The sequence below is a fragment of the Hetaerina americana genome, unplaced genomic scaffold (assembly GCF_022747635.1).
Source record: "Hetaerina americana unplaced genomic scaffold, ioHetAmer1.1.p SCAF_28, whole genome shotgun sequence".
Taxonomy (NCBI): Eukaryota; Metazoa; Arthropoda; class Insecta; order Odonata; family Calopterygidae; genus Hetaerina; species Hetaerina americana.
The window spans coordinates 4,754,832-4,777,392 of NW_027286852.1; the positions used below are offsets into that span (position 1 = coordinate 4,754,832).

General features: G+C 42.1%; 1 protein-coding gene across 5 annotated transcripts in view; it reads left to right on the forward strand.

Annotated features, from left to right (window-relative positions):
- The window catches only part of NaPi-III (Na[+]-dependent inorganic phosphate cotransporter type III), a 222,310-nt gene that overhangs the window by 169,194 nt on the left and 30,555 nt on the right, over positions 1-22,561 (forward strand). For 3 of the 5 annotated variants that reach the window (XM_071586965.1, XM_071586966.1, XM_071586968.1), the window contains exons 4-7: positions 14,228-16,061; positions 17,317-17,415; positions 18,732-18,875; positions 20,937-21,119. In XM_071586965.1, coding sequence (XP_071443066.1) covers positions 15,869-16,061; positions 17,317-17,415; positions 18,732-18,875; positions 20,937-21,119 — 619 coding nt within the window. In that variant the 5' untranslated portion in view covers positions 14,228-15,868. The remainder of the gene's footprint in view (positions 1-14,227; positions 16,062-17,316; positions 17,416-18,731; positions 18,876-20,936; positions 21,120-22,561) is intronic. The other 2 variants (XM_071586963.1, XM_071586964.1) reach the window with 1 other exon arrangement.

Below are 22,561 nucleotides of genomic sequence, written 5' to 3' on the forward strand. Positions count from 1 at the left end.
CCGCCAACCCGTCCCCCCCTCCCCCCCCCCGTTCCCTCCCCCCCCGCGCCTCATCTCTCCTGCCGATAGTGGTGATGGACAGGCGTGTTGCCACAGCGGACCAGTTGAACTCTAGAAATTGAAATTGCGCCGCAGAAGATCAATTATTTTGCCCTTATCCCCGAATATTCAAACGTTTAAAATGCCAGTGTGTCGCCGTGGGCATCTACCCTCTACCTGAGCAATATTCCGGCAATAATATAAGAAAGAATGAAAGACTTCCACCGGAAAGAATTAATTACTGTCGACTAGTTTCGCCACGCAGTAGCATCCTTTGGACGAAACCTACCGTAAACGGTGGAATACCAATGACAGCAATAGTGATAATATTTTTCAACTCTGCGCCAGGAAGACCGGAAATCGCTTGGACTTGTTCAAATCAGGTCAAATGAAAAGCAATGGAGAGTTTAATTTCATTGAATCAGGTGAAATGCGGTAATAATGTCTGAGCCAACATAAAACGTATCAACTGTTGTCAGTTGAAGTCAGTCGTGTTTATCACATAATACTGTCTGGATAATAAATGGCAATTTTCAAAGGCATTACCCGGGAGTCACCCAAAGTCAATAGCCGAACGCAATACCCACTCGACTACCGCGCCACTTAGGTTGACTGGAAAAATCTCGGAATGAATTCTTCAAGACCTCCCCGAGGGGATGCCGCGTTTCTCGAAGGTCCAAGTGATGGGAGCTGCGGGTGAACGTCGGAAGTGGTCGAGGAACAAATGGTTATTGATTTGATTGTGAGCGGTGACGCAATCACTCCGATCCGTTGTGTTTGCAATGAAGAGACGTGCTCCTTCGTGGGATTATTTTTGAGTAGTTTTTAGTACCCTGCAAACCACCGCTAGGGTTGTATGGCAGGGGATGAATATACCCCAGACTAATTTTGACTCAGATATTTTCCCCCTTCCGCGGACGGTCAATGTTATTCTGATCCCTTATCGCTCGTTGAAAAAATGTCATCTCAAATCTATCTGTTCTACACTTAATCTCTATGATTTCATTTACATAATCTCTGCCGCCGTAGTACGTTGGGGGTATTGATACATTTTCAGCACCACGGCAATAGAGACGCCCTTTCAATTTATGCAAAAGATTCAATCTGCAATTTAGCCTTCGCTCCGTTGAGTGATTCCCAGCCTAGGTCCTCTAATATTTTGGATACGCTACTAAGTTTATCATAACAGCGCCCTGCAAATCTAATTCCTCTACGCTGCGCGCGATCCAATTCGGCAATCAATCCAACTTCTTGAGGATCCATTATTTCAGCAGCATATTCTAAATGAGGCCTAATCAGCGGCAGATAACATTTCTCTGGCAAATGCGTATTATACACTCCAGTTATCTCAATTACTGCTGCTCTTCAGTATTCGCGAGTGGTGCGCTTCGTAATTGCGATTAATTCATTAATTAGTCCTTCAGTCTTACGATTCAGGTCAACTCCTTCCCTCCATTCCCAGTGAGGAGACTCCCCTTGATAGCTGACATACGTCCCACGCCCCCCTTACTTGCTCCACGTATTTGACCCGTTGCCTTCCGTTTACATTTCTATCGTGCAGTAAAACAATCCTTGCTAACCCTCCTGGGCTTCACTCTCGAGATATCCCTATTCCGTTTAATACCCTTTCACGCACCTGCACCCGTTCCGCTTCTGCTATTTTAGTACTACCTCCTATTTTTTCGCCTAATCTCTTTTTTATTCTTCATCCCTATCCGCTTACAGCATCAAGTTTCGATGGCTGTTTTACGCTTCTCTTGTTTTTCATTTGCATTACTACTCCATACTTCCTGTGTATTACACTCTTCAGTAAAGGTTTGGCCCTCTGCTTATGAAGTGGTCACCTCTTCTACACCTCGCCCTTTCTACCGAAGTTGGTTCAGTCACGGTGCTCGTGGCCTCGGGCGGCACATTGGTGCGCGCAGCGGAGGAGCTCTTGACTTACAGCGCGGAAACCAGCGAGATGTTGGCCCGGGGGGGGCGGTAGGGAGGTACCCTTCATCTACATCTACACAAATGCCCCGCGATCCACCAAAAAGGTGCGTGGCAGGGGGTGCAGCACCAGGTGGGGTGGGCAAGCGAAAAGGGAAAAAAATTCACCAAAAAAACTTCAAAAAACATGCAAGTGCATATGCATGCTGGCGGGAAACCTAGTTTAAAAACAAGTGCCAAGTTCACACTCAACAAGATTTCTTTGTTATGCGAAAAAGGAAGAAATAGAAATGAAACGCAACCATTTATACGATAGACCTCCGCCATACCTAGACGGGTCACCCAGAACTGGAAAGTAAGAGGGGGGGAGTTCTACTAGGATATCAACATGGGTGTCAGTCCTCCTCCGTTTCGTTGGCTTGCGAATTGTAAATGTTCCTCCTCCAACCCACGCACACTATTTGGGGTGAAGGAGACTTGAAAGTTGCGTGACCCTTCAAGTGTGATCGGGGAACTTAACTGCAATCTGTCATTTTAGTTGGGAGCATTCAGTTTTACCTGCAATGGAAATGTGATGGCAGACCCTTGGACACCCTCGGGGTAAATGTAGACGTGGCCAGTCGTTGGCAGAGTTTGAATCCACTCTTTCTTATAATACCCACCATTTCCCTGAAAACGTATTAGTTTTGGGAAAAGACTATCCTTCAAATAACTTAAAGAACTCATTCCATTGATATCTCATCAGTTTCTGACCGCAAACTAAGGAACCATTTACTTGTGACGGAATAGAATTAGGAAATAGAATTAGAATGTTTCAACGGTAGAAATTAAACCTCTTAAAACCCACACAGGGCTACTAAACAAATTTTAAAATCTATTTCAAAATCAAGTATTGAGATACTAGCATGGGCGAATGGAGCGTGCTAACTTTCGGCATAAAAACCGGATTGAACCACGAAGGGTCTTACGTGGTTCAATGTGGTTGGTGCCCGTGATTTGCTGCCCGGTAGGATCGCACCTTAGTCCCCTGTGAACATGGTGGAGTAGCGAGAGGGGATTTTTGAGGACCACATGATTTCCGGTTTGCAATGAATTAGCCCTTGGGTGTATTTTTGGCGACGTAAAATGGACAGGTATTCTTCCCTTATGTTGCGTCTGTAGGATCCTCGAATCGCGAACCTTGCCGTGGTAGTCTGTAAGCTTACACTAGCTTTGAGTCATGCACTCCTCGTAGAATATCCTCGGTAGGAATTTGAGTCGGCCCTTTACCCTGAAGTGTGCGTTGCGTTGTGGAGATTTGAAAGTGGAGCCCATTCTCTTATGCTTCCGGGGAGAGATGGCCCGATTTGAATGCCTTCAGTCGTCATTTCTCTTTTCCACTCATTCGTGGATCCTATTACACCAAACGAAAAATTTGAAGTCAATTTGCGCGGAGGTTTCCTCGGCGTTGAACTGCTTCTCTCTGCATTTCCGGGTTCTCCATCCGCGTTGGTGGTATTTTGGTGAGGACAGTTTCGCTGGCCATCCTGCCTGCGTCATCACCAAAATACCACCAACGCGGATGGAGAAACCGGAAATGCAGAGAGAAGCATGTGAAGTCAATCGTGGAGGTAAATTCGTACATCCTCTTGTCTTTCAAACCCTTTCCTTCCGAGACTAGCAGTGCCAAAGACACCTAATTTCAGATCGTCAAATATATGTAGGTGGTTAAAAGAACATAGAATTCGATCAACAAAATCTAAGTTAATGTTTTAGGGAGAAGACTTCTCCTTCCTTCCGCTCTGTCTCATATTATAACACACCGTGATTCTTTCGCCTCTAAAGTAATCTTTCATTCTGTTCAAACTCACTCTCTTTCTTCTTCGAGCTTCAGAAACTCGACACTAGAAACTTCTAACGTTTCTCCACTTAAAAGTCTCTGCCATTGGCCACACTCAACCGTGAATGACTCGGTTTCCTCCTTCCTTTTCTATTCTTGTGCCTTCTCTCCGGGCTCTACTCTGTTCTGTGATTTGATTCCCATCAATTCAGGGATAAACAATAAAATAATCCACCACCTTAATTCATTTTTCTTCTTCCAATTGGCCCAACTACTTCTTGCCTTCCTCTGCCATGGCGTTACACCCCTTGTGCTTTTATTCCCCCCCCCCTCTATTTCTTCTGCGAATCTCCATCTTCCAACTGATGCTGGTATGTAAAATGAATGAATTCTCTAATCATCTTGTTAAGTCGAATGAAATCTCCGATATCGCAGACAAAATTATGAAAGAAAACAATTGGTTCCTTTACCGACCAACGAATCCTTGTTCACGTATACCGTGTATCTAATTCGTTAATTTTTAAACAATGTTTTACATCCATCACGCCAACGCTAGGGTGTGTGGCAGGAGGTGAATACACCCCAGAACAATTTTGACCCGAGTATTTTTACCCCTACCACGGTCGGACAATGTTACGCTTCATTCTTTTCATGATTACTGATCTCTTTATCTTTCGTAGGAAAAAATCACGTCTTAAATTATATGTTCCACACTCAATCTCTCTAATTTTATTGGGATGATCTTCCCTAAGTAGTACGATGGGACTAATAATACGTTTTCGACATCACTCCTAAAGAGACGCCCTTCCAATTTATGCAAGAGATTAAATCTGTGATACAACCCTCGCTCCATTTAGTGGTTCCCAGTCTAGTTCCTCTAATATTTTATCACGCTACTAAGTTTATCAGGGTCCTTCAGGGTGTATTTAGATCAATATTGATAGCTCAATTCGTAGGTAACATTATTCTTGGCTGGCAGTTGCCGTGCGACAGCATTCGCCCGACGAATTCCAAACTCGTAGACCAGGTGGAAGTGTCCAAAAATTAAGTCGCGAGTGGATCACAGGAAGGCAGCGATCCCTGTGGGATGTCGCCGCCGATGTATGGACCACACGAGGAGTTGCGGCCTCTCTCGCACCAAGTGACTGTTTAGCGATTGCATTTGATGGAGTATTTGAAATATACACCTGCGAAATACGTTCCCGACTAGGTAATTAGAATTTTCGGTGTACTCTAGGATTTTTGAAAATTTTAGTGGCACATTTACGGTACCTAAAGACATCCGATCGACACGAGATTACTTGTAGCTCGTATAACTTGCGAATCGGTGACATTTTTTTTCACGAAATATTTATTCCTTGGGATTTTCATGATTACTGATTCCATTGTTATCCAGTTGACCTATCATATTTGTCGCTCCGAATGCATTTGAAAGTTAGTGGACATAAATACTGACCAGAATTTAAGTTCAAAAATGTGACTCTGGGCGATTTTCTGGAATGGTTGCCATCATGGTGCGTTTCATGGAAATGAATACGGCATAAAACGGGTTAACGTCCAACGGGGAGGCGAGACTTCCTCGAGGGTGTGGCCGAGACGTGGTTTTAGCCCTCAATGTTGTAATTAGGCTTGAGTGCCTGACATACAATGCATGCGAAAATGCATATCATAGTGTACATGGTTTGCATAAAAGGTATCCGGAAAAAGTTATTTAAGTTATATAAAGTTATATAAATAGATTTATTTCAGATATTGCCGCGGTGCATCAAAATCCTTCCAAGTACTTCCCTTGAGAGTCGACAAACTTTAGCCAGTGGCTTTTCCATGACTCGAAGGCTCCGTGGTAGGCGTGCGCGCGTCTTTATGGTTACGTGTGCAAGCTTCTTTGACGGCACTTAGGCGTCCTTTGAGGGAGGATTTCACTTTTACAGGATATAGGAAACAGCCTGTTGGTGTCAAGTCGGGACTAAACTGGGGTTGGGGAATCGTCGCGATGTCGTTGCGGAATGTCTTCGCAAGCAGGCACTCGCCTCTGCTCTTGTTCGTCTGTCCAATGACCTTCAGGAAGAGTTTAGCGCAGATCTTTCTGCGTGGCTAAATTTTCAGTGATAATGTCGTGCACTCTCATCTTATCAATGCCAATACGAACTGCAATCATGTCCAATTTTAACCGAAGGTATGAATTCAGTAATTCACGTACAGACGTCAGGAAAGAATTGTTACCGATACTTCTTATGCAAACATTGTGTAGCCTATGTCTGCCCTAAACGGTGATTGACGTACAAATTGGCATTCGATATCTCTACTATGTTATCCATGTGGTAGATGTTATCATTTAAGTTTTAGAAAGTATTAATAATCTTGAAAGTGTTGATATTCCATCGATGTGGTGATGTTCGAAATCCTTTAGTCATCGTTATGTTTTTGATAGTGACTGTTTACGCGAAGAAATGCTTACTAGGTATGAATTAGTTCGAAATTAAAGGAAACTTGGTGTCACCCAAGGTAAAATTTGGGATATGTTTTGGGGATTTCAAGGAATGACTTAGCATTCGGGGCGCGGAACTTCCGCTACTCCTCGACCCCCTTCATCAAATCACACGGCGAATGGGAACACATCATTTCAAACATCACTTTCTCTGACTTATTTCAAATGGCATGTCAAATACGTTCAGTCGTCGCCTAAGCAATTGGCTTTTAGGCCTCTCTCTCTCTCAACAAACCTGTCCCACCCCGAGCTATCTTTATAAATACTACAAATAATATTTTAAGTATGAAATACCTTCCTCGGTGTAATATCTATCCAGTCAAATCTCCTCGGACTTTCCACCGGACTAGTGTCCTCATAGCTGCCGACGTTTCGATGGCCGAGTCTGTTATCGAAACGTCGAAACTCGGTAAAAAGGGATGATTTCACTCAATATTTAAAGTAATAATGTCTTCCCGCGCCCCGCGAAGCATACCTTCTTAGGATAAACGGCGTGTAGCAATATTGTGGTTTTCCTGTAACGCATGATAATCTCCGTGAAGACACGAAAAAGACAAAACCAATGGTTGTTATTTTGATAAATTGGTTGACATCCATATGGCTGCTATAAGTCTGGAACCCGCATCACTCCAAGATGCGTGCATAGTACGTATGCCCTTAATCGCTGGCCGCTGCTTCACCGTTGTGTACGCCATGAGTACGTATCCTCGCAGGGAGCAATTTGGTGTGCGGATGAAAAGAGGCGACTCACTCGCCCGGGGAATGGCCAACTTTGTATGCCTTATGCTGCGTTAACTAAATTTAGATATTAGATATTTTAGTATACTGCAAGCCACCACGAAGGTGTGTGGCAGAGGGTGTATACACACCAGACTAATTTTGACCAGAATATGACCCTACCGCGGTCGGACAATGTTGTTATGATCCCTTTTCGTTCGTGGACAAAATGACATCTTAAATCTATCTGTTCTACTCTGAATCTCTCAAATTGCATTGACATGATCTCTCCTACCGTAGTGTGATGGGTGTAATAATACATTTTCAACATCACTGCTAAAGAGACCTCCTTCCAATTTATGCAAGAGCTTTTATCTGTGATTTAACCTTTGCTCCAGTAAGTGATTCCCAGCCTAGCTGCTCTAATATTTTGGATACACTACTAAGTTTATCATAACAACGTCTTACAATTCTAGCTCCTCTACGCTGCACGCGATCCAATGCGGCAGTTGATCCAACTTCGTTGGGATCCCATAGTATCGGCCACAGTACTGCGATGTGGAAAGACAGAACTCTGTCCTGCAGGTGCCCAGAGACTTGCGCGGGAATCGAACCCTGGACCCTCTGGCCAGATATATATATATATATATATATATATATAATACATTGGAAAGCAACAAACAATACAGAAACACATAAAAAGATCACTCACACGTTATTTCTTGATCATTTCGACGGAATTCTGCTCCGTCTTCATCGGAAGATAGAGAAGTAACTATATGTATACATATATATTATATGTATATATATATGTATATATATATGTATATATATATGTATATATATATATATATATATAAACAGATGTAGATTTTTAGAATATAGAGACACAAAGAAAGGACCTTTCTTTGTGTCTCTATATTCTAAAAATCTACATCTGTGTTTTTATATATTTGTGCGTTGCCGAAGAGCGTTCCATTTCGAAGATATATATATATATATATTTATATATATATATAATATATATATATTTATATATATATAATATATATATATATATATTTTTTTTTGTGTTTCTATATTGTGTTACTGTGTATTGTACTAATATATATATATATACACAATATAGAAACACAAAAAAAGAAGAACACTCACACGTTATTTCTTGATATTTCGACGGAAACAATCCGTCTTCATCTGAAGATATAGAAGGGAAGGGTCTTTCGAAGATATATATATATATATACATATATAGATGGTAAAGGTGAACTCTATGTATATATATATATATATATATATATATATATATATATATATATATATATATATATATACAGTGCATAGAGTTCACCCAGTACTAAGCCCTACAGGGATAGGGAGGGGCACTTCTTCCCTTGGCGGCAGGTAGATGTGGAGCCTGGATTAACAGGGCTTGGGTCCGGAAGTCTCGCTATGTGGTCCGGAAGTGTCGCGAGGTTTAGAACTCGGGTCCTCCGTCGCATTTTTACGGAAGCCCCTCCCCCTTTTAAAGCAAATCCCCCGAGGTCTCTTCGTGGGCCGCCGCGATGGTGGCCTCCCCTCCATTCGGAGCGAGTACTCCTCCCGGGTAGAGTAGTGACCCTGGCGTGTGCAGGGTTGCCTCCGCCTTCCGGTCCCCCTTTTGTTGCGTCACTTCCTCTCTCCGAGGCGGAGCGGTTCGTTCCCCCCGGGGACAGTTTAATGGGCGCGACGGGAGAGCGGCGTGTCGGTAATTGGAACCGCGCGAGTGTGTCGGGCCGCTCGCGAGCCGGGTTTTAGCGAACCCCTTTGGCAATCCCTTGCTGTTCGTGCGTGCGTGCGTGGTCGGATGAATATTCTTAACACTGATGGAGAGGGGGCACTTGTGTAGATGTGTCAGGGCTGGGCCAGGTCCGATTGGAAGAGAGCGGGGATGCGATCATTGTTGGCTAATGATGCATGCATGGTGGATGGGAGGTGACCAGTTATGGGTAAAAATAGCATTGAAGCACATAGGTGGGAGGAAGATCTGTTGGGTGATAGAATATTATCAGTGGAAGTTAAAGCTGAACCACCTGGTCATTGTTCAGGTCTACATTAACGCAAATACCCCGCAACCCAATAAAGAGGTATGTGGTAGGGAATGCCAGCACCAGATGGAAAGGGTAAGGGCAGAGGAAGGGTGTTCAAAAGGTTAGAATAAGGGAAATGACGTTCTCTAAAATTCTTTCAATATATGTGCGTGCTGATTTTCATTTACCATGTAATGAAAGCGGGGAGCTTAGTTTTAATCAAGTGTTAATTTTATGCACCACAGAAATGTTCAGGTATAATAAATTAGAGGCAATAAAAATGAACCACAGCCATTCATACGTTAGGCCACCATCTTGCCGTTACAGTCTACGCAGAACTGGAAAGCAATAAGGGTACGATTCTATCAGCCCACAGCCATGCAACTTATGAAGCCCACACCTGACGCCATGGGTAGGATATGTGCGACATTGCTCTCGGTATTGAGGCATTCTTGTTCGCTCCAACCCTGCCTTTCTGTAATCCTATATAAATTCTATAATCATAATCCCAAATATCAATGCATGTTGGATTGCGGATAATTGACGAGACCTTGGAGTTGAAATATGCGGCTCTGAATTTATTCAAGAAGTTCAACCTGGAATTTATAACGTCGTTGTTATTGTCAAACCAGTTCCGGAGCATTTCTGTGACGCTTTTCGTTTCGCCGCTACAGTTTTTAATGAATCGGGCCGCCCTACGTTGAACTTTCTCAATTTCCCGAATGAGGCCTTTTTCCATCGGATCCCTTTCACAACATGCATATTCCAAACGAGGCCTTGCTAGAGCGAGGCAACAACGTTTCTTGACCTTGTAGTCACCCCTGCTAACAATAGGTTTAGGATTCCCAATTTTTTGTTTGCTTGTCTGCAGATTTTACGCGTGGGGGGTGGTCCCATGCCATATGCCACCAAGCCGCCATATGGAGAAAGAATTTGACAGGGTATACGGGCTGTGATCGACAAGGGGAAATAACGAAGGGTTTTCCTGGGAGGATACATACAACAGTTGTGGGGATTTGGAGTGTGGTGGTGGGAGAAGGGAGGCATGGCGGTGAGGTAGGGCACTACGGTTTGGGAAAGTGGGATGGCCATGAATAGAGACCAAAAGAGTTCTGCTCGAGGAATCTACATGTACAAGATACCTCTCCTAGCGCCGCAAGGGCGTATGGAGGGGGTGCTGGAATAGCATTACGGAAATACATATACAACCGATTATTATGCACAAGCGCATGCTTGTACGAATGCTCTAGGTCTCTGCGCAGCCCTTAATCTGGTTCCCGCTTGCAATAACCTTTGACATCGATATCCTTGCTATTATGATTCCTGATTGTCCGGGGAAGGAAGTAATCATTTTATCTTACTTCCTGGAATATATCTTTATCTTTGTGGTCTATCATGCCAATGTAATATGGGGCCATAATAATTCCTTTAATGTCATTGTTCAAATCGTTTGTTCTGAATCTCTCCAAAAGTTTAAATTTCGCTTGTTCTCTTCCCATCTCTTCAAGTGAATCCCAGCATAATTCCTCTAAAATGACTGTCACACTCCTCTTCTTATCCTTAAACATTTTCACGAATATTGCGGATTTTCTCTGGACCGTATATAATTCTTTTAGCAACAATTTCTCCCAAGGACTCCAAATAATTGCGGCGTATTCCAAATGTGGCCTAACTAAAGTGAAATAACACCTCCCTTTTAATTTCTCATTACAATTCCCCGCCACTCGTCGAATGAAGCAGAGTTTCTTTGAAGCGGATCCGCATATTGCCCGGATATGTACTCCCTATTAAAGGCGTGCGTGGTGTTAGAACCACCACCAAATATTTAGCTTGATCCGCCGCAGTTGGCCCTGAACCCTCTATTTCATAATTTATGCCCTGCTCATCACTTCAGGAAGGAAATGCTCTGGTTTACTGTCAAGGGGGAAATCCGTAATCACTGGAGCTTGCTTCACATAAGAAGAGGTGTGAATGCGGGTATGTATATGTTGCTGTTTAATGAAGAGCCGGGCGCTACGTAATGACTCAAAAGGAAGCTCGTATATCCCAGCCGTGCCTGACTGGAGTGCTATTGCCGGGACCTATTGACCTTGCCGCTTCGGTGCTGCGCCTTTAAAGTCAATCGCTATCGACTAGTTGTGGGCGGTAAGTGCGGTAGTAAGGGCGACGTATGCCGGAACGGCAGCCCCTCCCTGGACATCATGACAGTCCCGCCACCCTGCACAGTACTTCAGCTTTTATTTAGAAACGAAATCTCTGCGGACCACCCGCATCCCGGGGCCACATTCAACTGGAAAATAAAGCGTTGGAAACTACTTTACCTGCGGAACAATATCTGTATTGATTTACTTCATAAATAATTACATCATCATTCCCTGATTATTACCTTACCGATGGAATTATGGATGTACATGAAGCTCAAGAAGAGATTTTTAATTCGCCTACCTGCATGTTAAGTAAACCATACAAACGTACCGGTAAACATATAGTCTCTCCTGCGGCGTGAATGTTTTTGGCGCAGTTCTCATATTTAGTATTTTTTGTACCCTGCAAGCCACCGCAAGGGGTAAATACTCACCAGACTAATTTTGACCCGAATATGACCCCACCGCAGTCGGACAGTGTTATTTTTATCCCTTATCCTTCAAGGGAAAAGTTAAATCTTAAATCCATCTCTTCTACACTTGATCTCTCTAAGTTTATTGAAATGATCTCTCCTGCCGTAGCCCATTTACTAATAACACATTTTCAGCATCATTGCCCAAGAGATATCATTCCAATTTATGCAAGAGTTTTAATCCGTCCATCCCACAATGGAGCAGTATGCAGGGTGTGCGTTATAAAATCCCAATGCGAGCGACTCCTTGCGCTCGATGAGGGCGAGGGCAGTTTTATTTGAGTGAATTTTTGCATCGCCAAATTAAACTCGTGAGAATTTCCTCATCACCTCACCACTGATGATAGCATATTCCTAAAAAAACAGATATATTTTAAAGAATTCCTTTCCATAATTTCTAATTTCCTACGACTAGATTTTCGGTTTTCCTAAAGGAATCCTGTTAGTGTTACTCCTCACTTCAAAATAGTTTAGCAGTTATACGGTGTGCCATTGCCTCATGCAGGAGTTGGAGGCCTCGGCGGAGGGTTGGTGTGATGATTCATTTCCTTTCGTTAGAATGTCTCTTGCTGTGTTTTATATTCATCTCGCTTCCGTTAGTCAACTATGGAAAGATTAAGAAGTTAGGCTTTTTTCTTTCACAGGTAAAATTGATACATGACGACTTTTTTCGTGAAAACTTATCGCCATCAGGCAAGAGCTCATGCTCAACTGACGATGATATTCTGTGTCAAAACTAGTCTCATTAATTTATTGTTATCTGTGGCCTGCACTAGTGTTCATAATTATCATCTGAATGGATTCTGACTAAGTAATAGCCAAAGAACATTTTTCTTATTTATTTCCTTATTTTAGTACCCTGCAAGCCACCGCTAGGGTGTGTGGCAGGGGGTAAATACACATCAGACTAATTTTGACCCGAATATTTTGTGGAAAAAATGACATCTTAAATCTATCTGCTCTACACTTAATCTCTAGTTTTACTGACATGATCTCTCCTACCGTAGTACGATGGGGGTAATAATAGGTTTTCAACATCACTGCTGTAGAGACTGCAGGATATTTAATTTAACCTTCGCTCCGTGAGTGATTCCCAGCCTAGCTGCTCTAATATTTTGGACGCGCTACTAAGTTTATCATGGCAACGTTTAACAAATCTAGCTCCTCTACGCTTCGATTAGGTATTGGTTTCCTAAGCCATGAATGGAATTTAAACTACTAGTATTATTCGAAACTACGGGAAATGTCGCCTCAACTACTTCATGCGGAGTCGCCAGCTAATGCGCACATGAAATTTGAGAATTTCATGAGTTTAAAAATCATTCGTCTTGACTTGAATTCGAACCCGGTTCCCTCGATGTCCGACCGAGCGATTTTAACCGATTGAGTTACCGAGGCGTCCTCTTACCTCGTGGGCTGTGTCGCAAACCTGAAGTTGCGATTACTTTAGTGTAATAGTTGTAATTACTTAAAGTGTAGTTTAAGTGTTTGTGTGTAGGGTGATGCTGTTTTGCCGTCCCGTTGATCGTGATCGGTGGCGGGGCGTTTGAAATGTGATCGTTGCCGCCAACGCCGGAATGAATATGCTGAAACCTTCTCATTCAACTCGACATGAAGTCCACTCGCATTGGGCGCTCCACATTGAGTGCCAGCGGGTGGCGCGGCCGCGTGTCGAGGACATTGCGGCCATTTCGAGTCGTCGAGGGCGCGGAGAGTCCGCCATGTCCGTGGGGCTTCCTCGTCGTTGGCCACTCGTAATATCTCGTCATCAGATCCAGACGATCTTGCCCTTCCTCACCCGGGTGCACTGACCTCGTTGACGTTAATCGATCTTGTACCCTGGCTGTTACGTAATCGCGGCCATGTTTATTTATAAACTATACGTCGGAACCCTAATTGCAATTAATGTTCAAATATGATACTGCAAAGAAGCGGTGGCCGGTTCAATTGGAAGTTCCAAACCTCGCCATGCCTTCTTCCATCCAGCCCTTGGGCAAATGCGATAGTTTTGGGTACGTTGTGGCCATTTGGGTTGAGCACGTGTCTGATTGCTTTCCACTCTCTTAGAGCTTAAGTTTCTCTCACTCCTAGAATATCTATTGTAACATTTAATATCCATTTGACAACTATTTGATGGAGGGCCAACATTGAAGATGAAGTTTCATTCTAGAGTTTTGCAATGCCTTATCTTGTTGTCGCCCTGGTAGACTGTATTTTCTTTGCAGTGCACGACCTGCAATTAATAAAATATAAAGATTTTAAGGGTGATGGAAAAGCAAAAAAAATAGACGAATTTAAGGATTCTTCATGCTTTTGAAGTGCCCTGTTGTTCTCCATCTTTTCTGAATGACAGAAATGTTATTTTCTGTAATGATTGCATAGTTGCATTGATTAATTTAAACGAGGTCCACTGCGCTCATGCGGTGCTCTCGAGTAATTAAATGAAGTTGTATCGAATCATAGGAAGCTTGTGTGTTTTCGTTTCCATTGCCTCACCAAGGCCTTCCCACTTCGGGGCGGTTTCCCCTGGGCTTCTTTCTTTGCAGTCTCTCTCTCTCTCCCTCCTTCGATCCCTCCTCTCCTCTTCTCAAGAAGAAGAACCCTCTGGGCGTGGCACCCGAAGAGAAGACCCCTAACAATCTGCTCATGATCGGGTACGGCTTGCCGTTGGCGAAACCGCGCTCTCCCAGAAGGAAGAAGAGGAAAACCAGCGGGAGACCCGTCGCCCAGTCGCGGAACCACTAGCTGGGCGCCGCCGGTCGGATCCTGCCTCCGCTCCCTCGGACACCCCTGTGTGCTGGACGCCCCTCCCCCGATCAGAGCCCCGCGACATACAATATAACTTCGGGGAAGAGTAGCGCTTTCGACAGCCCGAAGACGTTTGTGGCGGCTGCACCCTTTGTTTATTGTTTCGTAGCTCTTATAGATTGTCGACGGCAAGCTAGGAGAAATATTTGGCATTCTACCTGATATCATTATTATTATTATTATTGCTGTTATATAATCGTTTTGCAGGGTCGGTTCCTGCGTTGTTGAGGTCGGTTTGTGACCGAAAGAAAGTGTCCATGTACGGACCGGTTTGATCGCTTTTGTCCAAATGCTCCCTCTTGCGCTCTTTCGAGGTCGGATTTCTTCCCCGTTTGATTTCTTCTGAGACCGGGAAATATAGATGAACTTGGGAGCTCTTTAGGGGGTAAATTAAGCGGTGGGTGTAATTAAACAGAGAAGGGTGTAAGGTTATATTGGTCTTGCGTAGTGCGGGTGATCGACCTTCTTTTGTCTTGGTGTGATCAAAGGGGAAGCGAGTGGTTTGGGGCGGCAGATTGGCTTCGATTGCCGAATATTTTTCTAAAGGAGAAACAAATTCTGTCCATTTGTGTGAGAAAAGTCTGATGAAGAAAGAAAGAAAGGGGGAGCGGGCGTTCCACTTGGTTGTTGAAAATGAAATGTCTGAAGTTGGGAATTTATGGGGAGCAATCGGAGAATAATTTGATTTAGGCGTGAAATTCATAAAATTTCTGTGTTTCGCTCGCCGCCGTTGTGGGAGGGACGTGGGTGCTCCAGTGAATGGTGAATGCGCGCATGTGAAGTTGAAGAAGGAAAAGGGACTGGATTGAAAAAAAAATCGTTAAAAGTGTGCATGAACGAATTGTGGGGGGTTACAGAAAAATTGATTTTATTAATAATCCCGGGTTATTTATTTTTGAATAAGTTAAAATACTCTTGCGTGTCAAACAGAGAGTTGTGATCGCGCTTTTTCTCTCGCGAGTGATAGTAGCGGGGAGAGCGTGTGCTGGTTTCCCTCCGCGCGTACCACTTCGCTTGTTTTCCGCGGCCCTGGAAACGCGCGGGAGGAGAATCCCGAGAGTTCTGTGATATTGAAGGCGGGCCGCGGGCGAAAGGTGTTCGTCGGCCCGTTGCGAAGGGGCCGTTGGGCGATTCGCAGCGCCCTCCCCCTGCGCCCCCCCCTTGTTTCGGGGCGGACCTATCGAATTGACCACCCATCCCCAACTAGCGTCGATCTGAAACGCAGCCGCCTTCGACGGCAATACTCTCTTCCGTCGTTCCGGCGGCCCTTCCCAATCCGCGGGGCGCCGGGCTGCCGTTGGAGCCGCTTGTCCCGCGATTCGCCCCCGTAAGACGTTCGAAGAACAATATTGACGGCAAGCAATTCTGAGTTGTCGGCAATGGATCCCTTCTCCCCGGAAGTGTTGTGGCTCGTGATAGTGGGCTTCATTGTCGCCTTCGTGCTGGCCTTTGGCATTGGCGCCAATGACGTCGCCAACTCTTTCGGCACTTCGGTCGGCTCGCGTGTCTTGACCGTGAGACAGGCCTGCCTACTGGCCACGGTCTTCGAAATCGCCGGAGCCATCCTCATAGGTGAGGAACCACCCCCAACCCACCCCCCGTTTCCTTTTCAGCTGTGCGGAAACATTTAAACGCCCGGACTAATATATGCTGTTCAAAGAGGCGCATTGTTTTTGATTTCTAGCGATCTTGACTGATTCACTGAATGATGAACACCATAAAATTATTTGGGTAATTTATGAATTACTGGATACATTTTTTATTGGAGTGGGTCGCGGTGGTCCAGGGTTAGAGCGTTGGACTACTGACTAGAAGGCGCGGGTTCGATTCCCGGGTAAGCCACTCTGGGCACCCTCGGCTACACCCAAGATTTGTGATTTTTCGATCTTCTGGGGAAACCATAACCGGCATAACTGGGGGAAGGAGCGGGCTCTGACTTGTGAATTGCACACGCCCTGGTGCTTATTATTGCGTGTACTCTACCATCACTTGCCAGATGGACCTTTGGGTTGATTTTATTTATTTATTTAGTAAAAATTGTGCACATACAGCAGGATTGCCAATTTATAGTGACACGTATAAGAGCAACATGTGAGGACACAAACATACAAACATCAACAAGACTATAATTAGCAGTTATTAGAAATAAATTTTCATAGAAATAACAAAAAACCAGCCTAAAATCCAGTTTAAATGAGATATGCTAAGATAAGCAAAATGAACGTCATGAGTGCTGTTTTGTTGCAGTCACCCAAAACAGACCAATAATCCTTTTCCTGAAAATTGAAGGTCACCTGGAAGGAGGCAGTAAATAAGTGGAATTCAAGGCTCCTCAAGATAGGAGGAGGACATTTAGGCATGACATGGTCATCCATTTATGGTACCAGAATACCTGCACAACCATAAAAATGTTTCTTTGCTAATCTGTGATTCAATTTCATGTATCATTTATTAATATTCAGTAAGCATTAATGTAGTCCATGTATAAGACTTTGTTGGGGGAAATCAGTGGCTAGGCTTTCTTAATGATCTTTCTAGACACTGAAAAATTATATGGCTAGACTATCAACACTGCAAGTATATTGTTCATTTGAATTGAAGATTGAATGAATATTTGAATTGTTTTCACTGAGCCATAAACTATGATTCATTCCATTTATTGCTCTATTAACTCAAGTCTTTTAAAGATTTCAGTTCTTTTCTTGTTTATTAGAGCTGAAATGTTAAATATGCATTAATATTTTTGGATCAATATGTATTACCTTTTAAAGTGCTTTTCTCCAAATAGTAATCAATGGCTTTGTGTTTTATTCTTCATTTTAACCAGGTTACAAGGTGTCGGACACAATGAGGAAAGGCATCTTTGACACCAAACTGTACGAAGGCTCAGAGAAAGAGCTGATGCTGGGCTGCCTTTCTGCCTTGAGTGAGTCAATGCCAATGGCTTCTCCTGTCTTTTCCTTACTTTAGTTGATGTCGAGAAACATAATTATACATGTATCGTTATAGCTGCATCGACATCAACATAAATACCCCGCGATCCACCAAAAAGGTGTGTGGCAGGGGGTGCAAGCACCAGTTGGGAAGGGTAAGTGATAAGGGAGGGTATGGAAGAAGAGGAAGGGAAAAGGGAAAATTTTTAGTAAACATATATCAAATAATGAGCAGATTTCTACACATGCTGGACGACGATTTAATTCAAAACAAGGGTTAATTCACCTAATAAAGAGTTATTTGTTATGGTAAAGGGAATAAAAATGAGCCACAAGAACCATTTGTACGACAGGCCTCCACAAGACTGGTCATGCAGAATTGAAAAGCCATAGGGGAAATTGTGCTATCACAATGACATGCAAACTCGTGGTCTCAGCCCATGAGGCAAATTGGATTCTTACAAATAAAATTAGTTGCCTTGGATGTAACTTTGTAAAATACATCCACTTTTAATCAAATTTTCAAACTTTGAGTTTATCCAAATGTTTTTTGTATGCTACTTTTTATTGGAAGAACGTGAATGTTAGTAATGAAAGCATTCTAGAAATGGTTTGGGGTAAAGGAATTCTCATCTAACATTGTAAAGGGTAACAATTTAGCTGATTAAAATGTCTCAAAATAATTTCATTGGAAAAATCATGTTTAGTAAAACCTGTAGTTAATCCTTGAAACCAGCTGAGCTTATAGCAATCAATGTAGCATAATAATATTTTACTCTCATTCAGTATTTTGAGGTAAGTCAACAAATAGATGATTAAAAAATATGTTAGACCACCTGAGTCACTTTTGAAGGCCAAATGCTTAGGCTGTATTAGTATTAAGACCCCTTGATTACTTTTTTGTCTGTATGAAATTCAGTGAGAAACTAATACTCCTTCTAACATAGAAAAGTTCTTTTATGGCTATAATGTTTTTGTCATATTCTTTAATGTCTGTCTGAATTCTGTTGATTGAGTTATCTTAGAATTTGAAAAATACAAGAAAATTATCTTGTAGAGTATTTAATAAGCTATCACTGCTATATTTTTTACGGGATTTTCCTTTGCAATTGAAATTCGTTCATCTGTATCTGGGATACCTTTATGCTGTCAATTTTCCAAATCCTGAAGTTACTAACATTGAATAGTGACATGAATTAATTACCTCCTACCTCCATTGTACAATGACTGTACTCAGTGCATAAATGCTGCAGTTATATGGTGAAGTGAGCTGGATTAAAACTTTTTTCTTTGTTTCATCAATTTGCAGCTGGCAGTGCAATATGGCTGATAGTGGCCACATTCCTGAAGCTTCCAATCAGTGGCACCCACAGCATTGTTGGTGCGACGGTGGGCTTCTCTCTGGTTGCCAAGGGAACAGAAGGCGTTGGCTGGAGTAAACTGCTCACCATTGGTTAGTGCTTGCAATACAATGCAGTGCAATTTTGTAAACCTAGGCATTAGAAATTAGTATGTCTTAGCTTCAAATAAAAAAATATTTTCAATTAACATTTGATGTGCTTGTTGCATTTGGTTGGGCATTCACTTGCTGATCCATGTGCTGAGTGCTTGGTACTTTCATGTGACATATGAGTTTAAATTTTGATGATTATGTAGGTGTGGTTTTGAGTTCACCAGGGTAAATATTCAAAATAAAAATGTAACAGAAGTGGATTTAGTTAAACCTGAAAACATTTTTGAAATCGGTTGGAAAAATCATCTGAATCAGTGAGGAATCGAAGGTATGGCATTTCTATTTTATCCCATGAAAATTTTGAAGAATATCACCCTTCTGCTATGCAAATGAAATAGGAAAGACATTCATTTTTCTCTCTCTTATGTTAACATGATGATGTAGAAATTGTTTTACATTCATTGTTAATGTGAATTGTTGGTGTTTTAATTGTCATCCCAAGCACTGTGGATGTAACCGTAGTTGCTTTCATTTCTGTTGCGTTCATTGCCTGTTCTTGTATCTGCATAACAGACTAAATTCTATGAGACAATAAATCATAGGTGCTGTTGACCCTCTGTTGTTCGGGATGAAAAGGAAATAATTACCCTAGGTAATGAGAATCTTGATTATTCCTCTTTCCGCACAGAATATACAGGAATCTGAACGGGTATTAGACATTGTATTATGGTGATATTTCTTCAAACTGTAGAGTGTAATTTCTTCATTATAATTGTAGGCAAGTCACTATTTGCCAATGCTAGTGCTATTGTTCCTCAGTATTTGAACCAAGTCAACACAACACTCTTGCCCATGGTGAGACTCGAACCGGTGACCTTTGGGTCAGCTAGGGTCATCATTGTGCTACTCTGGCCGACATTTCCAATGATGAAAATGCATAGGGGTGCGTTGGGTTGAAACTTCAGGAACTTTACAACTGACACAAACTTTATAATCCCTATTAAGCCCATGTCTGTGGTAACGCTAGCATTTATCTGCATATGTTGTGATGAATAAATTAATGAACCAGGGCAGAGTAGATGAAAATGTTTAATGGGCTTGTGAGCATTGTTTTTCTGCTGCTGCCGTCTCTGATACCAAATTGTATGCAATCTCTGAGAGGTTTTTATGTATGAAGTGTACACAATACTATACAAATAAATATATCGTATGGATCACACAGGGGGAAGACAAAATTGTAAGTATGACTAGTTTTTGCAAATCTTTTTTTCAGTAGCTACCATCCATATTCCATATTATTGATATGCAATCTATTTGATGTTTTTGTGTGCAAGGCACCCACATGAAAGTTTAATTTATATATTTGCTCTTTGGTTAGAGGATAAATGAAACTGTGTGTGTATGATTGGCTTTTGTTAATTGTTTTCCAGGAGTTATTTGTTATCATTTTAAATGATTATGCTTTTTGTATAAAGACAGTAAGGTATGTTCATCTAAAAATATTTCACAGGATTTTTGAAATGATCTTCTACAATTGTCTTGGGCATGAAAACAACCTAAATTAGTGTTAATATCATTTCCTGAACAGGTGTTTTTGATTTTGGTCCCCCATCCTAGTCTGAAGAACTGGGAACCAAATAACTGAACTTATCCATCACTAATCTAAATGCTTAATTAATTGCACTCTCTTGTTGGGTAAGATTTTTAAAATAAATGCCACAATTATGTTAGTGAAACAAGAGCAGATTATGGTTTTAAATTCCTTTATACATGCATTTTGAATAATCCATCCTGAAAACATGGGAAGTCTTGTGTTGTTGGCTGGGGACTGCTCTTAGTTTTGAATTGTGTGATATTTTACTTCAAATAGGATTTAAATAATAAGAGTTTACTGTAATATGTAATCAGCATTCGAACTTGTTTGGGAGTTGTTATGAGACCCCTATAAATCAGTCTGCCTAATGGATTCCTGTATGTGCCAGGTCTTATGTTTAATTGCTTGTTAATTGGTGACAGCCTCCTGAAAGAGTTAATGGAATACTTTTTTTGCTCCCCAAACAGTGGCATCATGGTTTGTGTCCCCTGTAATGTCTGGCATCGTGTCAGTTGGGATATATGTCCTCATCCGTCACTTCATCCTGTTGGCGCCAAACCCGATGGTCTCTGGTCTGCATTCCCTTCCTCTCTTCTATAGCGCCACCATCATGGTGAATGTGTTCTCTGTCATCCATGATGGGCCTAAATGTGAGTTCTCTTGTTGCACGTCAACAGAAATCATCTCTACCGGGCCTGGCACGTAACATATTAAATGCAAATAGCATGCGAGTTTCTGTGGGAGCCATAGCTCTGGTAAATTAGTATAAATTGCATGATTGAATGTCTTATATGATGCCCCAAAGCCATATTTGATATCATTCAGAAATCATTGAATTTTTATAAAAATTATGTAACAAAAATAAGTTACATAATACAAATAAGTTTTAATGAGACATTCCAAACTAAATCAAAAATGTTGGTATGTAGATGTGACATTTTTATCTTGCTGGAAAGTTGTCTGTGATTCATATTGCAAATGATTAAAAATATGAAGAGAGTAATCTGGCAGAAGAGGTGTTAAATAGTCTTAATTTGTCTTTTGTGACGTATAGGTTTTAATTATTTTTTACTGCATGTTGAAAAGTGGCCCTTCCCAATTTCAACACAGTAATATTGAATGTTTGAACATTTGGGGAGAGTTCAAATACTTGATACTCATTTCAAGTGGGGGATCGGGATGGTGCGGGGGCTAACGCACTGGCTTCCCACCAAGAGGGCCCAGGTTCAAATCCTGTAGACAATGATTATTTTTCAGTTGAATACTGATCTCTACTTGAGGTGCTTTCGGGAGAGCACTGTAAGTGAGTGCGACGTCTGTCAAATGGGACGTTAAGCTGCGGACCCCTTGGCACCCTTCAATAAGATTAGGTTAATGCCGACGCCGGGTTTCTCTCCACCCTTCATTCTTTCCCATCCATCCCTAACGGCACTAATGACCTCGGCTGTCGGTCACCTCACCTAAAAGCTGCTACTACTACTACTACTACATTGACAAGTATAGATTTGTCTTTTCTCTAGTTTTCCTTGTAATTACAATTAATATTTTTTGGTGGAAGACACTTAGTGTATTTTATGCCCAAATTTGAATATTTAGTTTTAATCGAAATTCAAATGAGATATTATCTTGGTGGTTTTTTGTAATCTCATGAAGTCAGAAAGAAACTACCCCTTTATTTGGACAATATTTCTGAAACGAGCGAGTGTTTCTATATGTTTATAAATTTACCTTTTTTTTATACTTAAAAGTAATAAACGTAGTGATCAACCCTAAGGTTGGTTTGCTAGGTTAGGTTTGAGATGCCAGTGGTTATGTGAGTAAACATCTTTAATTATTTAGTGTGGTTTGTTTAGATAAAAATTTATGACATGTAAGTGCTTACTTTAGGTAGTTTATTTGCACAATAGAGTGAAGAGGAGAACACATTATGACATTTATTTTGTTGATTTTGCATTAGTCCAAAAGCAGCACTTTGGCCTTTACAACGGACTTAGAATAATGATATAACAATTAGGCAATTACATACCTTGGTGGAGGAAATACCACCTAGGTGGGGATCGAACCCATGACATCTGGGTAGGCAGGTGAGGAC